This window comes from Salvelinus namaycush, chromosome 5 (genome assembly GCF_016432855.1).
Source record: "Salvelinus namaycush isolate Seneca chromosome 5, SaNama_1.0, whole genome shotgun sequence".
NCBI classification, from domain to species: Eukaryota; Metazoa; Chordata; class Actinopteri; order Salmoniformes; family Salmonidae; genus Salvelinus; species Salvelinus namaycush.
In genome coordinates this window covers 70,600,528-70,623,738 of record NC_052311.1, presented here as the reverse complement: position 1 = coordinate 70,623,738, position 23,211 = coordinate 70,600,528, and the positions used below count along the sequence as shown (strand labels likewise).

General features: G+C 45.3%; 1 protein-coding gene across 1 annotated transcript; it reads right to left on the bottom strand.

Moving 5' to 3' along the window:
- Positions 1-17,722: 17,722 nt before the first annotated feature.
- On the bottom strand, positions 17,723-19,576 carry LOC120047326 (polysialoglycoprotein-like). Its single transcript, XM_038992850.1, has 4 exons — positions 19,516-19,576; positions 19,275-19,340; positions 19,028-19,111; positions 17,723-18,891 (listed from the first exon to the last, which is right to left on the bottom strand). The coding sequence occupies exons 1-4, from the start codon at positions 19,574-19,576 to the stop codon at positions 17,723-17,725; spliced, it is 1,380 nt and encodes a 459-aa protein (XP_038848778.1).
- Positions 19,577-23,211: the final 3,635 nt, after the last annotated feature.

Here is a 23,211-nt window from a genome sequence, read left to right as displayed (position 1 = left end):
AAAGAAACTCTGGACCACCTTTACTCCATAGTCAAAGATGCATACAAAGCTCTCCCTCGCTCTCCATTTGGCTAATCTGACCATATTTCTATCCTCCGAATTCCTGCTTACAAGCAACAATTAAAGCAGGAAGCACCAGTGACTAGATCAATAAAAAAGTGGTCAGATGAGGCAGATGCTAAACTACAGGACTGTTTTGCTAGCACAGACTGGAATATTTTCCGGGATTCTTCCGATGGCATTGAGGATTACACCACATCAGTCACTGGCTTCATCAATAAGTGCATCGTTGACGTCATCCCCACAGTGACTATACGTACATAACCCAACCAGAAGTCATGGATTACAGGCAAAATCCAACCTTAGCTAAAAGGGTAGAGCTGCCGCTTTCAAGGAGCGGGACTCTAACCTGGAAGCTTATAAGAAATCCCGCTATGCCCTCCGACGAACCATCAACCAGGCAAAGCATCAATACAGGACAAAGATCACATCATACTACACCAGCTCCGATGCTGGTCGGATGTGGCAGGGCTTGCAAACTATTACAGACTACAAAGGGAAGCACAGCCGAGAGCAGCCCAGTGACACGAGCCTACCAGACGAGCTAAATTATTTATATGCTCGCTTCGAAGCAAGTAACACTGTAACATGCATGAGAGCACCAGCTGTTCCGGACTACTGTGTGATCACATTCTCCGCAGCTGATGTGAGTAAGACCTTTAAACAGGTCAACATTCACAAGGCCACAGGGCCAGACGGATTACCAGGATGTGTACCCGAGCATGCGCTGACCAACTGGCAAGCATCTTCACTGACATTTTCAACCTCTCCCTGTCTGAGTCTGTAATACCAACATGTTTCAAGCATTGCACCATAGTCCCTGTGCCCAAGAAGACTAAGGTAACCTGCCTAAATAACTACCGACCCGTAGCACTCACGTCTGTGTTTTTGAAAGGCTGGTCATGGCTCACATCAATACCATTATCCTAGAAACCCTAAACCTACTCCAATTTGCATACCGCCCCAACAGATCCACAGATGATGCAATCTCTATGGCACTCCACACTGCCCTTTCACACCTGGACAAAAGGAACACCTATGTGAGAATGCTATTCATGCTACAGCTCAGCGTTCAACACCATAGTGCACTCAAAGCTCATCACTGTCAATCAATCAAATGTATTTATAAAGCCCTTCTTACATCAACTGATGTCACAAAGGGCTGTACAGAAACCCAGCCTAAAACCCCAAACAGCAAGCAATGCAGGTGTAGAAGCACGGTAGCTAGGACAAACTCCCTAGGAAGGCCAAAACCTCGGAAGAAACCTAGAGAGGAACCAGGCTATGAGGGGTGGCCAGTCCTCTTCTGGCTGTGCCGGGTGGAGATTATAACAGAACATGGGCAAGATGTTCAAAAGTTCATAGATGACCAGCAGGGTCAGATAATAATAATCACAGTGGTTGTAGAGGGTGAAACAGGTCAGCACCTCAGGAGTAAATGTCATTTGGCTTTTCATAGCCGATCATTCAGAGTATCTCTACCGCTTCTGCTGTCTCTAGAGAGTTGAAAACAGCAGGTCTGGGACAAGGTAGCACGTCCAGTGAACAGGTCGGGGTTCCATAGCCGCAGGCAGAACAGTTGAGACTGGAGCAGCAGCACGGCCAGGTGGCCTGGGGACAGCAAGGAGTCATCAGGCCAGGTAGTCTTGAGGCATGTCCTCCTCCGAGAGAGAGAGAAACAGAGAGAATTAGAGAGCATACTTAAATTCACACAGGACACCGGATAAGACAGGAGAAATACACCAGATATAACAGACTGACCCTAGCCCCCCGACACATAAACTACTGCAGCATAAATACTGGAGGCTGAGACAGGAGGGGTCGGGAAACACTGTGGCCCCATCCGACGATACCCCCGGACAGGGCCAAACAGGCAGGATATAACCCCACCCACTTTGCCAAAGCACAGCCCCCACACCACTAGAGGGATACCTTCAACCACCAACTTACTATCCTGAGACAAGGCCGAGTATCTCCAGTATCTCCAATCTCCAGTGGGTGCGCGGGAGGGGGTAGATCCAGAATTTTGGGAATCCTGTAGAAAGGAGATCGCGTCTCTTCCCTCCACGACCTCCGGGAAACCTTGAAGTCTCAAATTCGAGTGCCTTTGGAAATGTTCATAATAATCAAATTTCTCCTCGAGTTTAGCGATGGAGTCTTCCAACTTCTTGTATTTTTGGTCCACTTCCTCACGGACGTCCAGGATGGCAGCCTGGTGGTCAGCATGGTCTTTTTCTAACTTTGTCACTCGTCCATTTGTGACTTTATGGTCTTCGTGGAGTTTATCGACCAGTACATCAATTTTGCTGAGGGGTTCAGAAAGTGTCTCTTGGATTTATTTTTGTTATACCCTTGTCCATCTCCATTCTGAACCATGCTGGTGCTTCTTCCCGAGCTAGCATCCACCGAGGCCGATGAAGGGCTGTCAGAGAGGGGCATTTTTCCATGCCTCGTCTGAGGCTTTGACATATTTGGCATATTTTGTTTTGGCGATACAATAAATGTTTTAACTTCCAACGCACTATTAACGAACAGTTTAACAATGTCAAAATGCCTTAAAACTGTTTGAAAGTTCGAGGACACTACGCAGATGCGTCTTGTTAGAGCTTCGCCATTGGCGGAAGTCTCTCTCATATCATCATTCTTAACAGTCATCGTCCAACAAGTCTTCTACTGTTGTTCTTCTCCATTTCATGCACAACACATTGGAGGGACACTTCACATATGTAGTGGGTGTACTTTCCATGTTACAGTATTTCCTTTATAACATTTATAATGACTACATAACTAACAAAACAACATTAGTGTTCTTTAGATCACCTCTGACCATTCCCCACGTTTTATGTTAGATATATTATTCCAGTAGTTGCTTCTGAACGTGTTAGAATTTCGTCGGGAAAAAGTATTCTTGAAACAAAGCAAAAGGGCGTCAGTTGTTAACCCCCACCAGTTCCCTCCTCCCCCCTCTGCGGGTGAGAGGGGGCGGCAGCGTAGCCTAGTGGTTAGAGCGTTGGACTAGTAACCGAAAGGTTGCAAGATCGAATCCCCGAGCTGACAAGGTACAAATCTGTCGTTCTGCCCCTGAACAAGGCAGTTAACCTACTGTTCCTAGGCCGTCAATGAAACGAAGAATTTGTTCTTAACTGACTTGCCTAGTTAAATAAAGGTTAAAAAAAGAAGGGATCTTGTTGAAGTCATTCATTGCAAACCTGATCTGACCTATTTGGATCCTCATAGGACAGTCTGTAATCCCGACATATTTCAAGCTGACTACCATTGTCCGTGTTCCCAAGAACTCCAAGGTAACCTGTCTGTAGCACTCACATCTGTGCTTTGAAAGTCTGGTCATGACCACATCAACACAATCATCCCAGACACCCTGTACCCACTCCAATTTGCATATCTCCCCAACAGATCCACAGATGAAGCAATCTCAATTAAGAGGGGAAATAACTATGTGAGAATGCTGTTCATAGACTACAGCCCAGCGTTCAACACCATAGTCCCCTCCAAGCTCGGGACCTTGGGACTGAAGACCTCCTTCTGCAACTGGATGCTGGACTTTCTGACGGGCCGGCCCCAGGTGGTGAGGATAGGCAAGAACACCTCTGCCACACTGACCTTCAACACGGGAGGCCCTCAGGGATGCGTGCTTAGTCCCCTCTTGTACTCCCTGTTCACCCATGACTGTGTGGCCACACACGACTCCAACACCATCATCAAGTTTGCTGACGACACGAAGGCGATGAGAGGTCAGAGACTTGGCATTGTGGTGCCAGGACAACCTCTCCCTCAATGTCAGTAAGACCAAGGAGCTGATCGTGGACTATAGGAGCAAGAGGGGAGAGCACGTCCCCATCCATATCAACAGGGCTGTTAAAGGGTCTTGCTCTGACCCTACCCACAATCACTAGATTGTATACAAACCATATGCACACACACACACTACATTCACACTCCCACACAAAACCCACACACACACAAACCGACACAACCCAAACACACATGCGTACACATTACACACTCTCACAAACAAACACACACCTTGACACTCATTTGCTGCTGCTGCTCTGTTCTTTATTTTGCTCTTATTATTATCTATCCTGATGCCTAGTCACTTTACCCTGCCTTGTACATATCTACCTCAAATACCTCGTACCCCTGCACACTGATCTGGAACTGGAACTCCTTGTATATAGCTTTATTCTTGGGTATTTTATTACACTGTTACAATATATACAGTACCAGTCAAAAGTTTGGACACACCTACTCATTCCAGGGTTTCTTTATTTTTTTACAATTTTCTACATTGTAGAACATCAAAAGTATGAAATACCACATAAGGAATCCTGTAGTAACCAAAAAAATCTAAATATATTTTATATTTGAGATTCTTCAAAGTAGCCACCCTTTGCCTTGATGACAGCTTTGCACACTCTTGGCATTCTCTCAATCAGCTTCATGAGGTACTCACCTGGAATGCATTTCAATTAACAGGTGTGCCTTGTTCAAAGTTAATTTGTGGAATTTATTTCCTTAGTGCGTTTGAGCCAATCACTTGTTTTGTGACAAGGTAGGGGTGGTATACAGAAGATAGCCCTATTTGGTAAAATACCAAGTCCATATTATGGCAAGAACAGCTCAAATAAGCAAAGAGAAACGAAAGTCTAATATTATTTTAAGACATGAAGTTCAGTCAATCAGGAAAATTTCAAAAACTTTGAACGTTTCTTCAAGTGCAGTCACAAAATCCATCAAGCGCTAGACCCAGAGTTACCTCTGCTCTAAAGTTCAAGTAACAGACACATCTCAACATCAACTGTTCAGAGGAGACAGCGTGAATTAGGCCTTCATGGTCAAATTTCTGCAAAGAAACCACTACTAAAGTACACCAATAAGAAGAAGAGACTTGCTTGGGCCAAGAAACACGAGCAATGGACATTAGACCGGTGGAAATCTGTCCTTTTGGAAAAGCAATCCAGATGAAGCTGGTCGAGAGAATGCCGAGTGTGTGCAAAGCTGTCAACAAGGTAAAGGGTGGGTAAATATAAATAAAATATATATTGATATGTTTAACACTTTTTTGGGGTACTACATGATTCCATATGTGTTATTTCATAGTTTTGAGTTCTTCACTATTATTTTACAATGTAGAAAATAGTCAAAATAAAGAAAAACCTTTGAATGAGTAGGTGTGTCCAAACTTTTGATCGGTACTGTATGTATACATATATTCTATAGTTTTGTACTCTGCATCGTTGGGGTGGTCTCGTAAGCAAGCATTTCACAGTGAAGAGTTGATTTGAGAGGGAAAGACAAAGCGCGAGGGAGTCCAAATGTATTCTGACCTAGTCTTTAGTATGAAACCATTTTTATTGAGACGAGTACAAAACATTAAAGGAACACTTGTCTCCATGTCTCGTCCGTACCTGGTAGGAGTACTCGGGTGGGGGTCCCGCAAAGTTCATCCCAATGGCTGAGGGAGGAGGGTCATTCTTTTCCAGAGAATCTACCAATTTTCCTTCCTGAGGAAATTGCAAGAAATTTCCGAGCTTCCCATTCAAACCGAAAGTGCTATTTAGAAGCATATGTTTTATTTAACCAGGTAAGTTGACTGAGAACACATTCTCATTTCCAGCAACAACCTGGGGAATAGTTACAGGGGAGAGGGGAGTGAATGAGCCAATAGTAAGCTTGGGATGATTAGGTGACCGTGATGGTATGAGGACCAGATCGGGAATTTAGCCAGGACACCAGGGTTAACACCCCTACTCTAACAATAAGTGCCATGGGATCTTTAGTGACCACAGAGAGTCAGGACACATGTTTAACGTCCCACCCGAAAGACAGCACCTGTCCCCAATCACTGCCCTGGGATATTATTTTAGACCAGAGGAAAGAGTGACTCCTACTGGCCCTCCAACACCACTTCCAGCAGCAACTGGTCTCCAATCTAGGGACTGACCATTACCAACCCTGCTTAGCTTCAGAAGCAAGCCAGCTGTGGGATGCAGGGTGTTAAGCAGCAAATAAAATCCAACATGATTATACCACTCTACATGGAGAAATACACTAATGGGTTCTTGTATTTGTTGCATAATTTTTTTTAAATAAATTTTATCCCCTTTTCTCCCCAATTTTCGTGGTATCCAAACGCTATTAATTACTATCTTGTCTCATCGCTACAACTCCCGTACGGGCTCGGGAGAGACGAAGGTCGAAAGCCATGCGTCCTCCGAAGCACAACCCAACCAAGCCGCACTGCTTCTTAACAGAGCGCGCCTCCAACCCGGAAGCCAGCCGCACCAATGTGTCGGAGGAAACACCGTGCACCCGCCCCCCTCGGTTAGCGCGCACTGCGCCCGGCCCGCCACAGGAGTCGCTGGAGCGCGATGAGACAAGGATATCCCTACCGGCCAAACCCTCCCTAACCCGGACGACGCTATGCCATTTGTGCGTCGCCCCACGGACCTCCCGGTCGCGGCCGAGCCTGGGCGCGAACCCAGAGACTCTGGTGGGATGCAGTGCTCTAGACCACTGCGCAACACGGGAGGCCCGTATTTGTTGCATATTAATCAACTCAAAGTCACCACACTATTTCATTAATGTAGCCTAGTTTTAACAGGTCTATGAGCCACTGTTGGCCGACGGGTCAAATGAGGTTATTACAGTAGCCTACCCTTCACTGAAAGATGCATTTCGGTCCTTTCCTCTCCCCTTGCACCTGGCTATCAAGGGAATTTGGGAAGGTTGTGGCTGTTTATACTTCGGTTATTGTGATGATTTTGTCAGAGGAAACAAATCTGAATCTCCTATAATGTAACAGTTACGCTGTAGCGGAGATTCAGCCCACTGGATAGCGCCGCAGTTGATCAATTGCACATGATTCTTAACCCGCAGTTTATCATGTGCCATTCTAAGGTAGGCTATATTTACATCAAATCTTCTCAATCCTACCTATTGCATCTGTTCTCCAGCAATAAAGTAAATGATCAAGTTAATATTCATTTAGTCACAGCATCAACTAAACAAACGTTTATATGGTGATTGACACAGTCGAAAGCCTTGGCCAGGTCGATGAAGACGGCTGCACAGTACTGTCTTTTATCGATGGCGGTTATATCGTTTAGTACCTTGAGCGTGGCTGAGGTGCACCCGTGACCGGCTCGGAAACCGGATTGCACAGTGGAGAAGGTACGGTGGAATTCGAGATGGTCAGTGATGTTTATTAACTTGGCTTTCGAAGACCTTAGATAGGCAGGGCAGGATGGATATAGGTCTGTAACAGTTTGGGTCCAGGGTGTCTCCCCCTTTGAAGAGGGGGATGACAGCGGCAGCTTTTCAATCCTTTGGGATCTGACGATATGAAAGAGATGTGAAACAGGCTGGTAATAGGGGTTGCGACAATGGCGGCAGATAGTTTCAGAAATTGAGGGTCTAGATTGTCAAACCCAGCTGATTTGTATGGGTCCAGGTTTTGCAGCTCTTTCAGAACATTTGCTATCTGGATTTGGTTGGCATAAATGAGTAAAGCAGTGCCACAGAAATGTTTGAATTACAGCAGATACCTACCGGTAGCTCAAACGTTGGAGCCAATTTTGTTGCTGTATTAACTGCATTTAAAGGTTGCGTGTACGTGCTTTTTGAATTCATGGCGACTAAGTACGGTTTGCTACGACGCACACCCTGAGCGTTCATCATGCGGCTAGAGAAGGCCTGTATGAACAGACTTCCTCAAGCTTCTCATAGAAATTTACCGGTTTCTTCCAATGGTTTTTCCCATGTAAATCGGAGTGGGTGGGAAATCCTGGTCAAACTGTTCCTGCCCTCAAACCCTAGGTTAGCGGCGCTACAAGCAACTCTGGGAGAGCCTGGACCTGATAGCAGCCTGCCAGCTAAGACAGGTTAGCATTGACTTATTTAAACCTGAAAGTTTGGATTGGCACTGGGATATGAAGACACCCCGCCAAAACGATGGGCTAATGATACGAGAGCTGGTTTTATATTTAAGCATTCACTAATAGGAAATGTAAGGAATTGTATTAGATATTGGTAACTTGTTTTAACAACTTCTCAACATTAGCTATGGTTGACACAATATACACACTCCCTTTTATATTGGACATAAGCTGGACTCATTGGACAAATGCACGACACCCACAACTCCCCTCCCCCATGACAATCACTCAGACACACACAACTCAGGGTTGGAGCTCCAGACAAAGAACTACCTCAGGAACCAATGGAACGTGGACACCAGGCCTGTACAGGACTACCCAAGACCCAGATCGTCCAATCGGAAGGCCAGACTCGCAGATCAACCTACTTTGCTTGTTGTCTATATATAAAACTGTACTACTGTGGAAACTCTCTCTTTTCCTGACGACCCCATACGGATCAGATAGAAAGAGCCGTGCTGCACGCTTTGCATAATATTTTTACACTTGAATAAACCTGCCTTATTATAAAATTATCCACCTCGTCCTATGTCTCCACTTGGTCTCCTGTCTCAAGTAAAACGAATTATCAACAGACTTGGTAAGCAGAGGATGGTCAAAACATATTTGAATTCGGCCCAATAGAAAATTCATCGGACAGGAGACGAGAGGGAGAAAGATTCAAGAAGGAGAGGTGACCCGCTCGAGGGAGACGTCGGCGATTCAACTCACCCAGGAAACTGATCAAAGAGCTCGAAAATATTAAGGTAAGCAGAGCCGGTTTAATCAAAATCTGCATATTGTATTATAGCCAATATCTAAATTTAATGATCAGAAGTACTGAGGTGAGTGAATTGTTGCTAAATTTATGTGGAATTGTTTAGAATCTAAGGCATTGTGTAAAGATATTTGCGAAGTATAAAATCAAGTCGAATTAGTAATCTGGAACTAGTTGAATTATTCTTCAACTAGGAGTATCGGGGATAAATCTAAGCTTGAGGCTGATCAAGTCGAATTAGTAATCTGGAACTAGTTGAATTATTCTTCAACTAGGAGTATCGGGGATAAATCTAAGCTTGAGGCTGATCAAGTCGAATTAGTAATCTGGAACTAGTTGAATTGTTCTTCAACTAGGAGTATCGGGGATAAACCTAAGCTTGACGCCGTTCAAGTCGAATTAGTAATCTGGGACTAGTGGACATGGCACACCACTAGGAGCATCGGGGATAAATCTAAGCTTGATATAGGAGTAATGGTATTAAACTTGAAACTCAAAGTGTTGAAATGTAATGTAGCCTGTTCAAGTCGTATTAGTAATCTGAGGCTAGTGGATATGGCACTCCACTAGAAGCATCGGTGATAAATCTAAGCTTGGCGTATTGGGATTCAAGTCGCATTAGTAATCTGGGACTAGTTGAAACATTTTTCAACTAGGAGCATCGGTGATAAATCTAAGCTTGAAATAGGAGTAATGGTATTAAACCTGAAACTCTCCAAATTAATGAGAGTGATTGAACGTTCCACGAGACCGATTGTTACTAATTAGCCATATGCTAGGTTGAGGCTGTGTTTAAGTGACCGCCGAGTCAGATTGTGGGAGCTGCTGTGAAGCAGCTATTTTTCTGCTGATAAATTGACCTGGTTTTTCCCTCTGGTGCTGTTGGTAAATCCTTAAGGGTTAGAATTAATTTGATAATTATTCTAGAAGCGCTAGGATACACCATATATTGTCCTAAAAGGACACGTTTGAAATACTTTGGGAAAGTATTTAATTAATTAAGTTAGTTTTTGAGTTTTCAGTTTTTTAATTAGTTTTTGAGAAAAATGAGTCCTAGAATTAATTAAATATTTATTCTAGAAACGCTTGAATATACTAATATAATGTCACGAAAGGACATTTCTGAAATGTTTTGGCAAAGTATTTAAATAATTGAAAAAGTGAAAACGAATAATAACTGTTTGAAAATAGTTCCTAAAATTATTATTATATTTAAAATAGAAGCGCTAGATAATACTAGTAGAGTGTTGGGAAAGTATTTAATTAATTCGCCAAACATAAAGCAATAACATTCTTTGTACACAAGGGGGAGACAGACACCAGAGATAAGACTGTGTCAGCACCAGAGATACATTGTTAGTTTTGGCCAGTGATGGGCTAAGTGCACCAAGATAATAATAGACCCAGACATAGCTCAACGACAAAATGACCACGACTATCGTCCCCAAACACAAATTCACTTATTTAAAAAAGAAGGGACAAAGCAGAGGGAGAAGGCAGAGGCTGAGATGAAAATAGGATTATGGGCAATTGAGGAAATTAGAAAAGCTCTCCCTTACCGGAAACCTGATACGATGGGAGTGGTCACTGGAGCACCAACTGACACCAAAGAGGGCAGGCCCAACAATAATGACGCCCCACCTACCACCACAGCAGCCCCATCGGCCCCAACCCATCTCAGGGGCACTGTGGGGTTAATGGCAATTCCCCAGGCTCAGTTCAACTCCCATGTGCATCACCACATTACCCAATACAATAAGGGTAAGGGAGGGGCTGAAACACAAATCCAGTCCCTACAGGTACAACTTTTGAAACTACAATTGAAAGAGGCCCAGAAAGGAGAGAAACCCAAGAAACAGATGGTGGCTGAAGACCAACAAGAAATCTCACAAATCATTAAAAAACTGTTTCCCGAATGATATAGCAACAACAACTACCCATCTTCACCCAGCAGGGACCACCTATACACCCACCCCAGGAGCAGCCATTCCAACTGCCGTATGCCTACCCGCTTCAGCCATACCCTTCGTCGGAACCACCACTACAACCCTACTACCCACTACCACAATCAAACTATTCACCCACATGGGGACAGCCCCAGAGGTACTCTGGATCTTATGGAAGCTGTCATAATTGTAAACAAGCTGGGCATATGGTGCGACAGTGTCCGCACCCAATAACCCCGGCCCAAAGCCAGTTTCTGGCCAAAAGGGGACGAGGATACGCCCCTAGACCAAGGGGGAGTCAGGCCAATGATGTATCAACCACGTGCGGCCCTTCAACCCGCATACAATCACCCCAATCCAGACCCGAATCAGCAATCACCTCCCCATTTTCAGGGCATGGCTGACGAATATGCCCCATGGCCCTGAAGCTGCTCACCACTAACCTACACTCATCATTGACCTGGACTACTGAAGCATCAAAGGCTTTTGCACTCTTGAAAACAGATCTCTAAGTGGCAGTAGCCCTAACAGCACCTGACAAAAAAAACAAGTTCCATCTGGATGTTTCTGAAAAAGAAGGATTTACATCATCCATCCTTTTCCAGAACCTAGAGGGGGAGAGAAGAGTGTTGAGGTATCACTCCTCCAAACTGGACTACATTGAAGAAGGACAAACCACATGCTCCAGGTATGTGGCTGCAGTGGCAAAAGCTATTGGAAAAACAGCCCACATGATAATGTGCCATCCATTGGAAATCCACACCCACCATGGGGTTGCAGCATATCTGATGAGCAAAGAATTCACGTTCAGCGCTGAAAGGAAAACGAAAATCCAGAATAAATGCACACAATCACACATCACATTTGTCAACACTGACAAAAACATGGCAGACGCACTCAATGCTGAAGGTCTACCCCACTCCTGTGCAGAAAGAGCTGCACAGGAACTGAAACGGAGACCTGACCTGGGGAACGAACCACTCACCAACACACACAGATATGGGGAAAGACAATGTGACAAATGGAAAAAAGGTACCTGTTAGTTATGGTAGACAGGTTCTCTAAATGGGTTGAGGCAATACCAACAGCAGGGGAGGATGCAAAATAGGTCATTAGGTGGCTGCAAACCGAACTCATGTGTATTGTTTAATGACAAACGCTCCATGTACCAATAGGGTCGGATGTGTAAATGTCAACTGATTAATGGATGTTGTTTAATGATGGGGTTAGTGTACAGGCCACAATCTCATAAGTCTCGTGGAACGCGCCAATCAAATGTATGTGCAGGTTTGAAGTTGATTTGGGTTAAAGTCCTGCCCCTGGCGTTGCTGGCCATGATAGCCTCTCCAGGTGCAGGCACCCATCTCTCTCCTCATGAGACAATGGCTGGAGGAGTCATGCTGGGTTCACCAAGGAAGGGAGGTCATATGCCCGCCCTTGATGTACAACAAATTGTAATGTTTGATAATTGACGGAACTTTCTGCAGCTCTCTCCACACAGATTCACAAGGTCCAACGGGGAAGCAGAAGGGAGATCTGGCACACGGAAGGTAAAAATTGGTGACTGGGTGGGGTTAATGTCCACAAGAGAAAGTGGCTAGAACCCAGGTGGACTGGACTGTACGAAGTGGGGGAGGTTACTTCACACTCAGTCCAGGTCAAAGGTAAATCAGGCGCACCTTGGCACCACCTCACACATTGCACTCCAGCCCCAATCCCTTCTAGAACACTGACAGAAGTCAGAGCTGATTTAAACAGCTTAAATTCGATTCCAAAGGAAGACATTCCTGACTCAGGTGATGCGGAATCAAACTCCGTCTCCCCTGATAAAGGAACCTCGCCCAGTTAGAGGGATATTTCTCCCTCCCTGGGCAAGGCTAGGGATATCTGGCCCCTTATTTGTGATATTCCTACTGATATTTGGGGTGTCCCTGGGCACTTTCACATGGTTAATAGAATAACTATAACCGGATCCCCATGGATGTATGTCACGGACACTCTAGTCTAACTAGGTAATAATAGATTAAAAAATTTAAAAAATTAAAAAATTTAGAAAACAATAGTTAAAATAAGAAACTAAAATGGCTCAAATTGAGAAGGTTGAATAAGAGTGGGTGGAGAGCTGTGCAGAGAATGGACAGAAGATGGCAGTATTGCAGCACCCAATGGTCTCCCAGCCGACTGGTTGAATGCTGGTGACATAATTTTGTTTTTTGGAGTAAACATTAAGGTTAAGGGTTTCCGTGTACCCAGAGATAAGATATCTTAAAAGAATACACTCATATGGGAATAGGAGTTTTACTTTCTGAGTTTTATTTAGGCAAGGGACTTTGAGAAGATAAAGGGTTCTTTTGGTATGTTTAGATATGGAACACGAATGTAGGTGTAACATTTTGACCTGTTTTCTGTTTCCATTGCATTTTCCGGCGACTTGATCACTCGCGGGGAAATGTGGTGAGAATAATGAGATTGTGTCATTTGGGATACTAGTTTTGAGGTAAATTGATTATAATAGAGTTTATAACTCTTGACCATAAGGTAAGCATTTGTATTGGCCATTAGAAGATAGAGATAGGTTAATTAAGGTTATGTTAGGACTTTAAAGGATGACACTATAAGACCTGTTGTTATTTTTAAATCCATGCAGATAAAGTCAAAACAGTGAGACACTTAGTTAATATTGTAAAGGAACACATAGAAAAAGGCAGACAGATGGGTCTACCCCGCACTGTTGAGACCTTGAAGGTTTGAGAGCAGAGTGGGGAGGGTGGACCAGGAAATGAACAAGGTGGGCTGTGAAATAAGATAGGAGGGAAATGGGTTAACATATATAAGCAGCACAGATACATTTCAAAGTAGAAAGGTCACTTGACAGAGAATTGGAAAAGAATAGATATGGATGTGCGCCCAGGGGAGAATTGGATATGCGGGGAATAGAAGGGACGTTCCTATAATATGATGTACAAGGTTATTATTTAGAGTAGGTAAGGTTGATACCTGGCCAGAGCCAGGTATCAAACGAAGGAGGGTACATTGTGGACTGGGAAAGGATGGGGCCCATTGGATAATAAACTTATTTAAAATTAAACATTTATAGCTAAAAAATTAGGCATAGAAGTTAAATATATAATCAGAAAGAACAAATGAGGAACTGTTTGTTAACCAAACCTGTATGTCCAAGAGTTTATACATTGCAGGTGAATCAAGGGAGAAGGTGAATCACTCGACCTGGGGGCATATCGCACTTGGAGGGTGAGACACACTGACACTGCCGAATGAACACAGAGTTAAGGAGAAGAACCGTTGCTAATAGAGCTCGGGGATCAACTCCTTAATGAAGAATCCCTGACCCTGACCTCTCAACCCTGTGTACGTTCATAGAAGTGAAAGTGTTGCTTGATCTCTGGCTGATGATGTGTTCTCTGGGAGAGGGTGGGGTTTTACAGGACTGCTTGTAGTCCTGAGCTGTTTGATCAGGATACGATGGGGATGTTACCATCGCGGTGCTGCCAGAACCACCACCAGTTCCAACGGACCAGGGTTCAGCCGGTCTCCTCCACCACTTCAAGACCAAGTCCCACGCCATCACCTAAGCTCTCCAATCTGGTACAGATAATAAATATAAAAGACATCTCAGATAGTGAACATTTGGGGACTGAAACTGGTTATGAGGAAAGGGAGAATATGTGGTTGGCCTACAAAACACTTAATAGAAAGGACTGTGTCGTATGTGGACATGCCAGACCTATTCTGGCTGCTCACCCATTTGTCCTAAGTAATGGGGAAGGTTGGATGTGCATATTGGAAAAGTTCAAGCCAAATTCAACCCTGTGTAAGACTCTGAGTCTTGTGTTCCCAGTGGTCCCTCCCCAGAAGGTACCGTGGGGAGTTAAGGCATATGGGGGACATAACAGCTGTATCACTGGTACAGGTAGAGGTATAGACTATGGAAGGCTCCCTGCTACTACCTGCATCACTAATACCACTATTAACTAGAGGTGTTGCTGATGTATGGTGGATGTGTGGACCTGCCAGGCGGTTGACCCTATTTTTGAAAGGAAATTGTCGTTGCTCATGTGTTTTGGCCAGTCTGATACCACCATTGCCTATTATTATAGCTAATCAACTTCTGGGAGCTACACAGGACACAGAGGCTTGGGACCAACCCAGGAGACGGCAGAAACGTGACGCTCCTTGGTCCGAGGGTACAGATAACATGCACACCAACCTGTTGGGGGTCCCAATAGGGGTCCCCCACGAATTCCAGACATTAACCAGGAATGATGGCCTGTGGCATCTGATGCCCATCATTGGCCCAGCTATTGTTGATGCTAAAACAAAAGGTCTGGATCAATTATATCTACTATAATTAATGATGATTTGTCAAACACACCCACACAGGACTTACAGGGATGGCTGAACAATTGGATGCTGCCTCACAAACCAGTAGACACAATAGACTAACACTGGACATAAGTCTGGCCAACAAGGGAGGTGTAACAGTGTTGCACGTTTGTTCCTAACAATACTAGTCCGGATGGGAGCATTTCAAAAGCTCTGAGTGGGTTGGCAAGGTTATCAGTGGAGATGAAGGGTCTTGCAGGTGTGGAGGAGAGTGGACTGTTCCCCTGGCTGGGTGGTTGTTTTGGTAAGTACACTGCAAGGACGATTACTGGATTTCTGACACTAGTTGTGGTTTTTCATTTCTGTGTTGCCTGTATCATACCTTGTTTGAAGAAGTTTGTTACAGATGTGTAAGGGGCCTCTGGTTGATGCTCCAGTTGGAGAGGCTGATACGAAAACGAGCTTCCGCAGGAGAGTGGGCTGACAGAGGAGGACCCTTGGTTTGCTGTAGATGATGTTGTTGAATGAATAAAAAGTGATGTTTGTCCTCCCTGTTGTGAAGGTTTGAAGTTCCCGGGTGGCGACGAGCCCACCTGGTACAGGTTGTATAGAGGGATGGACCGGAGGGTTTAACATATTCTCGTTTTTTGGTTTACTAATGTGTGGTTGGCCACTCCAGGGGTAGTTATTGGAGTGGTCTCCTTTTTGGTCCTTGCTCATTTACGACTCAACTTACATTGATGCTATTGGTGTCCCTAGGGGGTGCCAGATGAATATAAACTGGTGGACCAAGTGAAAGCTGGGTTTGAATCTTCTGTCTGTTGGTGGTGAACAGTTAATAAAAATGTGGACAGAATTAACTACATTCATTTTAATGTCCAGAAACTGGGCAATTGGACTCAACAAGGCTTCGAGGCGGTCCATGGACAATTGGCAGCTACGTCCCTGATGGCATTTCAAAATAGAATCGCGGTTGATATGTTATTGGCTGAACGGGGGGGGGGTCTGTGCAAATGTTTGGTGAACAGTGTTGTACTTTCATTCCCAATAACACAGCTACGGATGGGAGTCTGACTGTAGCATTGGAGGGACTTCGTACCCTTAATGGTAAGATGAAACAGCATTCTGGAGTGGACACTACTATGTGGGACTCATGGATGGATGCTTTTGGTAAATATAAGACGCTGGTTTCCTCCATCCTAGTATCAATTTCTGTTTTTGCGGCCATTCTTGTACTTTGTGGATGCTGTTGCATTCCATGTGCGCGCACGCTTGCTAGCCGTGTTATAACTGCAGCCATAGACCCTAATCAGGAAAGGGCCCAAATGTTCCCATTGCTTGAGGATGGGGAAGCTGGACCTGTCTATCTATTTGAGGACTAAGATACTTTTATGTCACGTCTCTTGTGAGACGTGAAGAGAGGGAATTAAAAAATTTGTCTTCTGACAAATTTTATCCCTTAGCTTTGTCTTTTTATATACTTTTATGTCACGTCTCTTGTGAGACGTGAAGAGAGGGAATCAAAAATTTGTCTTCTGACAAATTTTATCCTTTAGTTTTGTCTTTTTATATACTTTATGTCACGTCTCTGGTGAGACGTGAAGAGGGGGATTTGTAAGGAATTGTATTAGATATTGGTAACTTGTTTTAACAACTTCTCAACATTAGCTATGGTTGACACAATATACACACTCCCTTTTATATTGGACATAAGCTGGACTCATTGGACAAATGCACGACACCCACAACTCCCCTCCCCCATGACAATCACTCAGACACACACAACTCAGGGTTGGAGCTCCAGACAAAGAACTACCTCAGGAACCAATGGAACGTGGACACCAGGCCTGTACAGGACTACCCAAGACCCAGATCGTCCAATCGGAAGGCCAGACTCGCAGATCAACCTACTTTGCTTGTTGTCTATATATAAAACTGTACTACTGTGGAAACTCTCTCTTTTCCTGACGACCCCATACGGATCAGATAGAAAGAGCCGTGCTGCACGCTTTGCATAATATTTTTACACTTGAATAAACCTGCCTTATTATAAAATTATCCACCTCGTCCTATGTCTCCACTTGGTCTCCTGTCTCAAGTAAAACGAATTATCAACAGAAACCAAGTCAGTTACGAGAGAAGACACCCAGCAGAGTCATTTAAATGCAAGTTGACAACCGTGATATTAGTTAGCACTGACACCATTAACCCCGATTCTAGCAGCCTCATATGTACCATCCCCAAACACTCAGTTCCACAACCATCAAGTTTAAATGAACAAGAACCCATTCCACATCATGTGATGCTACTAGCATAATTTGACCAAATGTAGCTTAAGGCAAATGGTAATTTAAGCACAGGGGTCAAAGTAGACATATTGCTGATGCCAAAGCATGGTTATAATGCAGAATAAATGTTGCCATCACCAGTTACTCATGTCAGGTCATAGACCTCAACTCAAAGTAGGAACCGTCAAAACAATACTGAGGACACAAGTATTACAGTTTGTGTTTAATTGAGCCAAAACAAGAAAATGCAGTTACACACACAACCTGGACTAGAAAACCCATGAACTCTTGCATGGACCCCGAGCACCATGTCCCACATCAGATATCCATGTTTGTGGTCAACGGGGGCTCAGATGCAGAAGTCAACAGTTACTCAACGGCATGGTCAGACTGGCCGGTCGCAGCTGCCGAGGTAGCGCCGTCAGACGGGCCAGTGGCAGCTTCAGAGGTAGCGCCGTCAGACGGGCCAGTGGCAGCTTCAGAGGTAGCGCCGTCAGACGGGCCAGTGGCAGCTTCAGAGGTAGCGCCGTCAGACGGGCCAGTGGCAGCTTCAGAGGTAGCGCCGTCAGACGGGCCAGTGGCAGCTTCAGAGGTAGCGCCGTCAGACGGGCCAGTGGCAGCTTCAGAGGTAGCGCCGTCAGACGGGCCAGTGGCAGCTTCAGAGGTAGCGCCGTCAGACGGGCCAGTGGCAGCTTCAGAGGTAGCGCCGTCAGACGGGCCAGTGGCAGCTTCAGAGGTAGCGCCGTCAGACGGGCCAGTGGCAGCTTCAGAGGTAGCGCCGTCAGACGGGCCAGTGGCAGCTTCAGAGGTAGCGCCGTCAGACGGGCCAGTGGCAGCTTCAGAGGTAGCGCCGTCAGACGGGCCAGTGGCAGCTTCAGAGGTAGCGCCGTCAGACGGGCCAGTGGCAGCTTCAGAGGTAGCGCCGTCAGACGGGCCAGTGGCAGCTTCAGAGGTAGCGCCGTCAGACGGGCCAGTGGCAGCTTCAGAGGTAGCGCCGTCAGACGGGCCAGTGGCAGCTTCAGAGGTAGCGCCGTCAGACGGGCCAGTGGCAGCGTCAGAGGTAGCGTCGTCAGACGGCCCAGTGGCAGCTTCAGAGGTAGCGTCGTCAGACGGCCCAGTGGCAGCTTCAGAGGTAGCGTCGTCAGACGGCCCAGTGGCAGCTTCAGAGGTAGCGTCGTCAGACGGCCCAGTGGCAGCTTCAGAGGTAGCGTCGTCAGACGGCCCAGTGGCAGCTTCAGAGGTAGCGTCGTCAGACGGCCCAGTGGCAGCTTCAGAGGTAGCGTCGTCAGACGGCCCAGTGGCAGCTTCAGAGGTAGCGTCGTCAGACGGCCCAGTGGCAGCGTCAGAGGTAGCGTCGTCAGACGGCCCAGTGGCAGCGTCAGAGGTAGCGTCGTCAGACGGCCCAGTGGCAGCGTCTTCAGAGGTAGCGTCGTCAGACGGCCCAGTGGCAGCGTCTTCAGAGTACAGGGCATCATTTGCCATAGAGCTACCATGGTTTGGAGAAGCTTGGGAATCTACTTCATTAGTCTCGAAATACTCTAGAGAGAAAACAATGAAACAGTTGGGTATTCTACAGCAACACAGCTGTTCTACACGGTCTAGGCCAAATTGCCATTCGAATGTTGAGCAACATGAACCCAACACAGATTTAAAAGTATATGTTTCAGGCCGTACCTTCTCTGTCTTGTTTAGCGTCAGACCCTATGGATCGGAGCAAGGCCAGGGCATGCACAATGGAGACGTCATTTGATGACAGCTCTGAAAAACGTAGGTTAAGGTACACAAGCAAAATGACCAAATCAAAGGGTTTGACAACATTATTTAGACAACTAAGTTACTCTATGGTGTTGAATGAGTGTCAAACACAGCAGCACCATAGACACAGTACAAAGCTAGAAGGGTTGTGGAAAGAAACACTTACCTCCAAGTCTCCTCTGCAGAGAGACTTGCTCTTGCTTCTGGGACTTTCCAACAGGGTAACAAGAAACTGAGGAGAAAGTGTTGACAGAAGTTGAGTTGACACAAAAGAGCTACATATATTAATAATAGCAGATGACCAATGCGGAACAAACAGACAGTCAAATTTTAATCTCCAACTGATAAAGTTCAGCATATTTCCCAAACAAATCCCTTCAATCCAAATAAAACATTAGTGAACCAACCTTTCACAACCCCCACAGTCAACACAAAGAGCAGCAATTCTCTCACACCTCCCATGATCATGAGAATAGTCTGTGTTATCAACAGGTAATGTCTCCCCATGGCCTGTATGAGGCTTATATAGGCCACTAATGACCGTTTACCTGACAAACATGACTTAACGATCAATTAACATGCTTGATTGAGGTGTTACATTCAGATAGAAATAGACCATGTAGAACGTATGTTGATTCTTTGGTGGGCAGGCAATCTTTTCTACTCCATATATTGCATTTATATCTGTAATGTTTAACCCTAATGGTCTCAGATCAGCAGTAGAAAGAAGTAGGCCTAATTATTTTAGGTGTAATATTCAAAGATATTAAGGGGAAATAAACACTGTACCCAAATCCACTTTTTACAATGCTCCTGGGAAATGGGTAGGCCTCCACCATATAGTCCTCACAGTTTTACAGCTGTGTTATATTCCTTTATTTACATAGATCACATACATAAATATATATGTTAGCTGTAGGTAGCTTTGGGATAAAATTCCCATATTGTATTGATACTAACATAAATCATAATATATCATATTTTCCTCATTTGCTCTGTAGGAGGTTCGTCATATGAAGGACATTCAAGTGGATGTGACCCCTAACCTGCAATAGGGGCTCAGTGGGGTGACAGACATCCTGTAACGGATCTCCAAGCTAGTGTCTGAGGACCTGGAGGAGGCTGTGTCTACAGCTGTTGCCTACCTACAACATATTCACACAAGCACTGATATTTAATCCTTTCTCCTATGTTGAGTCTCCTCCTACACCTCTGAACAGCCAATGCATCTCTGTTGCTAGACAGAACCTTTGTGATATCTGTTCTTCCTCACTTCATCTGACCTGACCGCTACCCCAAGGTGCTCACTCCTCCCCAACTCAAGGCTGTCATGGTGATTGGTACCAGACTGTGTCTCTTCTCATCCCAGAGGATCCCACCCATAGGATGCCTGATGGCTAACAATAACATATCCTGACATAATGTAAACGTTATACATTAAGCTCTCTCCCTCAGTGACATGAATTAGTATATTTCATATTCTCAGAACCCAACAGTATGTTTTAAGGTGTGGCTGCATGTTTGTCGTGGACGCATCATTACTCTTGATGTTCTTTTTCCAGATTGCAAGTGAAACACCTTTAGATGTAAGTGCCAGTTGGTAACTTTCTCACACTTGCTTGTTTAAGGTATGGATGCAACACCCCAGTATGTCTGCAGGGGCTGGTCACTGAGATTTACCATGTTTCACATGCTACTAGACTAACCTTCCAGGTAAATATGTTACAAGTCTGAACTGGCCGTCCTTGTCTTTCCTCAACTAATTGAAACCTCAGGGACAGACATGCTAAACGACTTTGATGTCAGAGCTCCCATCAGCCCTCTACACCTCGCTGTGAGTAAAGCCTACCTGCTCCTGTAGTGGTCTCCATATTACAAATGGCACCCTATTCCCTATTTAATACACTACTTTTGACCAGATCCTTATAGGCCCTGATCAAAAGTAGTTCACTATATAGGGAATAGGGTGCTATCTGGGATGCAGACAAATGTAACAGGGTTGGTTATGTTTCCACTTGCCTCTAAAGAAATGTGTATTTGATGTTCAAGCATTCTTATTGGTTAGTTCAACTCTGATGACAATAAGGGGTGTTGTGATTGGCCCCACTTGCAGATAGGGGGAGATCGCGAACGTCAGGTCTTCCCAGTATGAAAATGTGATGCAAGGGGTAGGTCACGTTCTGAATACTGTTTTCTATTTTCTATTTTACAATGTGTACAAGTTTGCTGTACGTTACTGATTTTATACATGTGTGGGTATATGGTACCTGTTAGGGATTGAGGGGCTTTCTGGGATGTGCTTTGGCATATGATTGCTGTAAATAATTGTGTTAGCTAGCATACACCGATGTCATGGTCACATAAGCCACGGCTAACACAGTTGTCTTCATGCTACAGATTTTGTCATCGACAGCCATCAACACTGTTAAGCCCTGCACAACTAACGTGCTGTTTCCCATTTAACAACAGGTATTTACACATGTTATATTTTGTATTGTATTTTTGTATTTTGTTTGCCCAGTATGAAAATGTGATGCAAGGGATTTTGTCATCGACAGCCATCAACACTGTTAAGCCCTGCACAACTAACGTGCTGTTTCCCATTTAACAACAGCAGCAGAAATAAATGATGCTCAACTGGGACCACTGGCCGAAGTGATTTATTATGAGAAAACACAACGCATGGAGAGTACACTATACATCTGTTACACTGGATCCGGGTCACGGCACCAATGTAACAGTATAACTTTAAACCGTCCCCTCGCCCCGACCCGGGCGCGAACCAGGGACCCTCTGCATACATCAACAACTGACACCCACGAAGCGTCGTTACCCATCGCTCCACAAAAGCCGCGGCCCTTGCAGAGCAAGGGGAAACCCTACTTCAGGTCTCAGAGCAAGTGACGTAACCGATTGAAATGCTATTAGCGCGTACCCGCTAACTAGCTAGCCATTTCACATCCGTTACACAGGCATGGTGTTGATGTTCCACAGGAAGTTGACTGTCCAGACAGACTCACACACCAAATTCCTATCTATTCCTGATTAGTGTAAAATACATGCATATTCTACACAGTGATGATGAGGATGATTTCCTTATTTTGCCATTTGAGTTAATCAACCTCAGAGGAGAAGTAGAGTGTTTGTTTCTCAATCCCACGCTTGGCAGGGACCTCCGATGTTGATGCTGGGCGGGAGCAAAAATGGGCTCCCGATTGAAAGACACTGGTCTACTTTAGGTGAAAAGGCCCCTCAGGCCCCTCAGGCGTGACGTCCGCTGAAGGCCCATTCTGCTAACCGCGGCCTGCTAGCTGCCTAGAGCTACTTGGAACCCTGCTAATCCACGACTGGTCTATCGACGTCACCGCACGAAGAGGCAAAAACAGACGTCCCCCAAAGGCCCTTCTGCTAACTTGCTAGCCCCGGTCTGCTAACTACTAGCTTGCTAGCCCCGGTCTGCTAACTGCTAGCTTGCTAGCCCCGGTCTGCTAACTGCTAGCTTGCTAGCCCCGGTCTGCTAACTGCTAGCTTGTTGGCCCCGACCTACTATCTGCTAGCTTGTTAGCACCGGCCTGCTAACTGTCTGAATCGCCGTGTCCCCAGCCAGGCCAACCACTCACTGGACCCATATGTTCACTTGGCTACGCATGCCTCTTTCTAATATCAATATGCCTCATCCATTACTGTCCTGGTTAGTGATTACTGTCTTATTTCCCTGTAGAGCCTCTAGCCCTGCTCAATATGCCTTAACCAACCATGATGTTCCACCTCCTACATATGCGATGACATCACCTGGTTTAAATGTCTCTAGCGACTATATCTCTCTCATCATTACTCAATGCCTAGGTTTACCTCCAATGTACTCACATCCTACCTTACCTTTGTCTGTACACTATGCCTTGAATCTATGCTATGGTGCCCAGAAACCTACTCCTTTTACTCTCTGTTCCGAACGTACTAGACGGCCAGTTCGTATAGCCTTTAGCCGTACCCTTATCCTACGTCTCCTCTGTTCCTCTGGTGATGTAGAGGTTAATCCAGGTCATGCAGTGCCTAGTTCCACTCCCACTCCCCAGGTGCTCTCATTTGTTGACTTCTGTAAC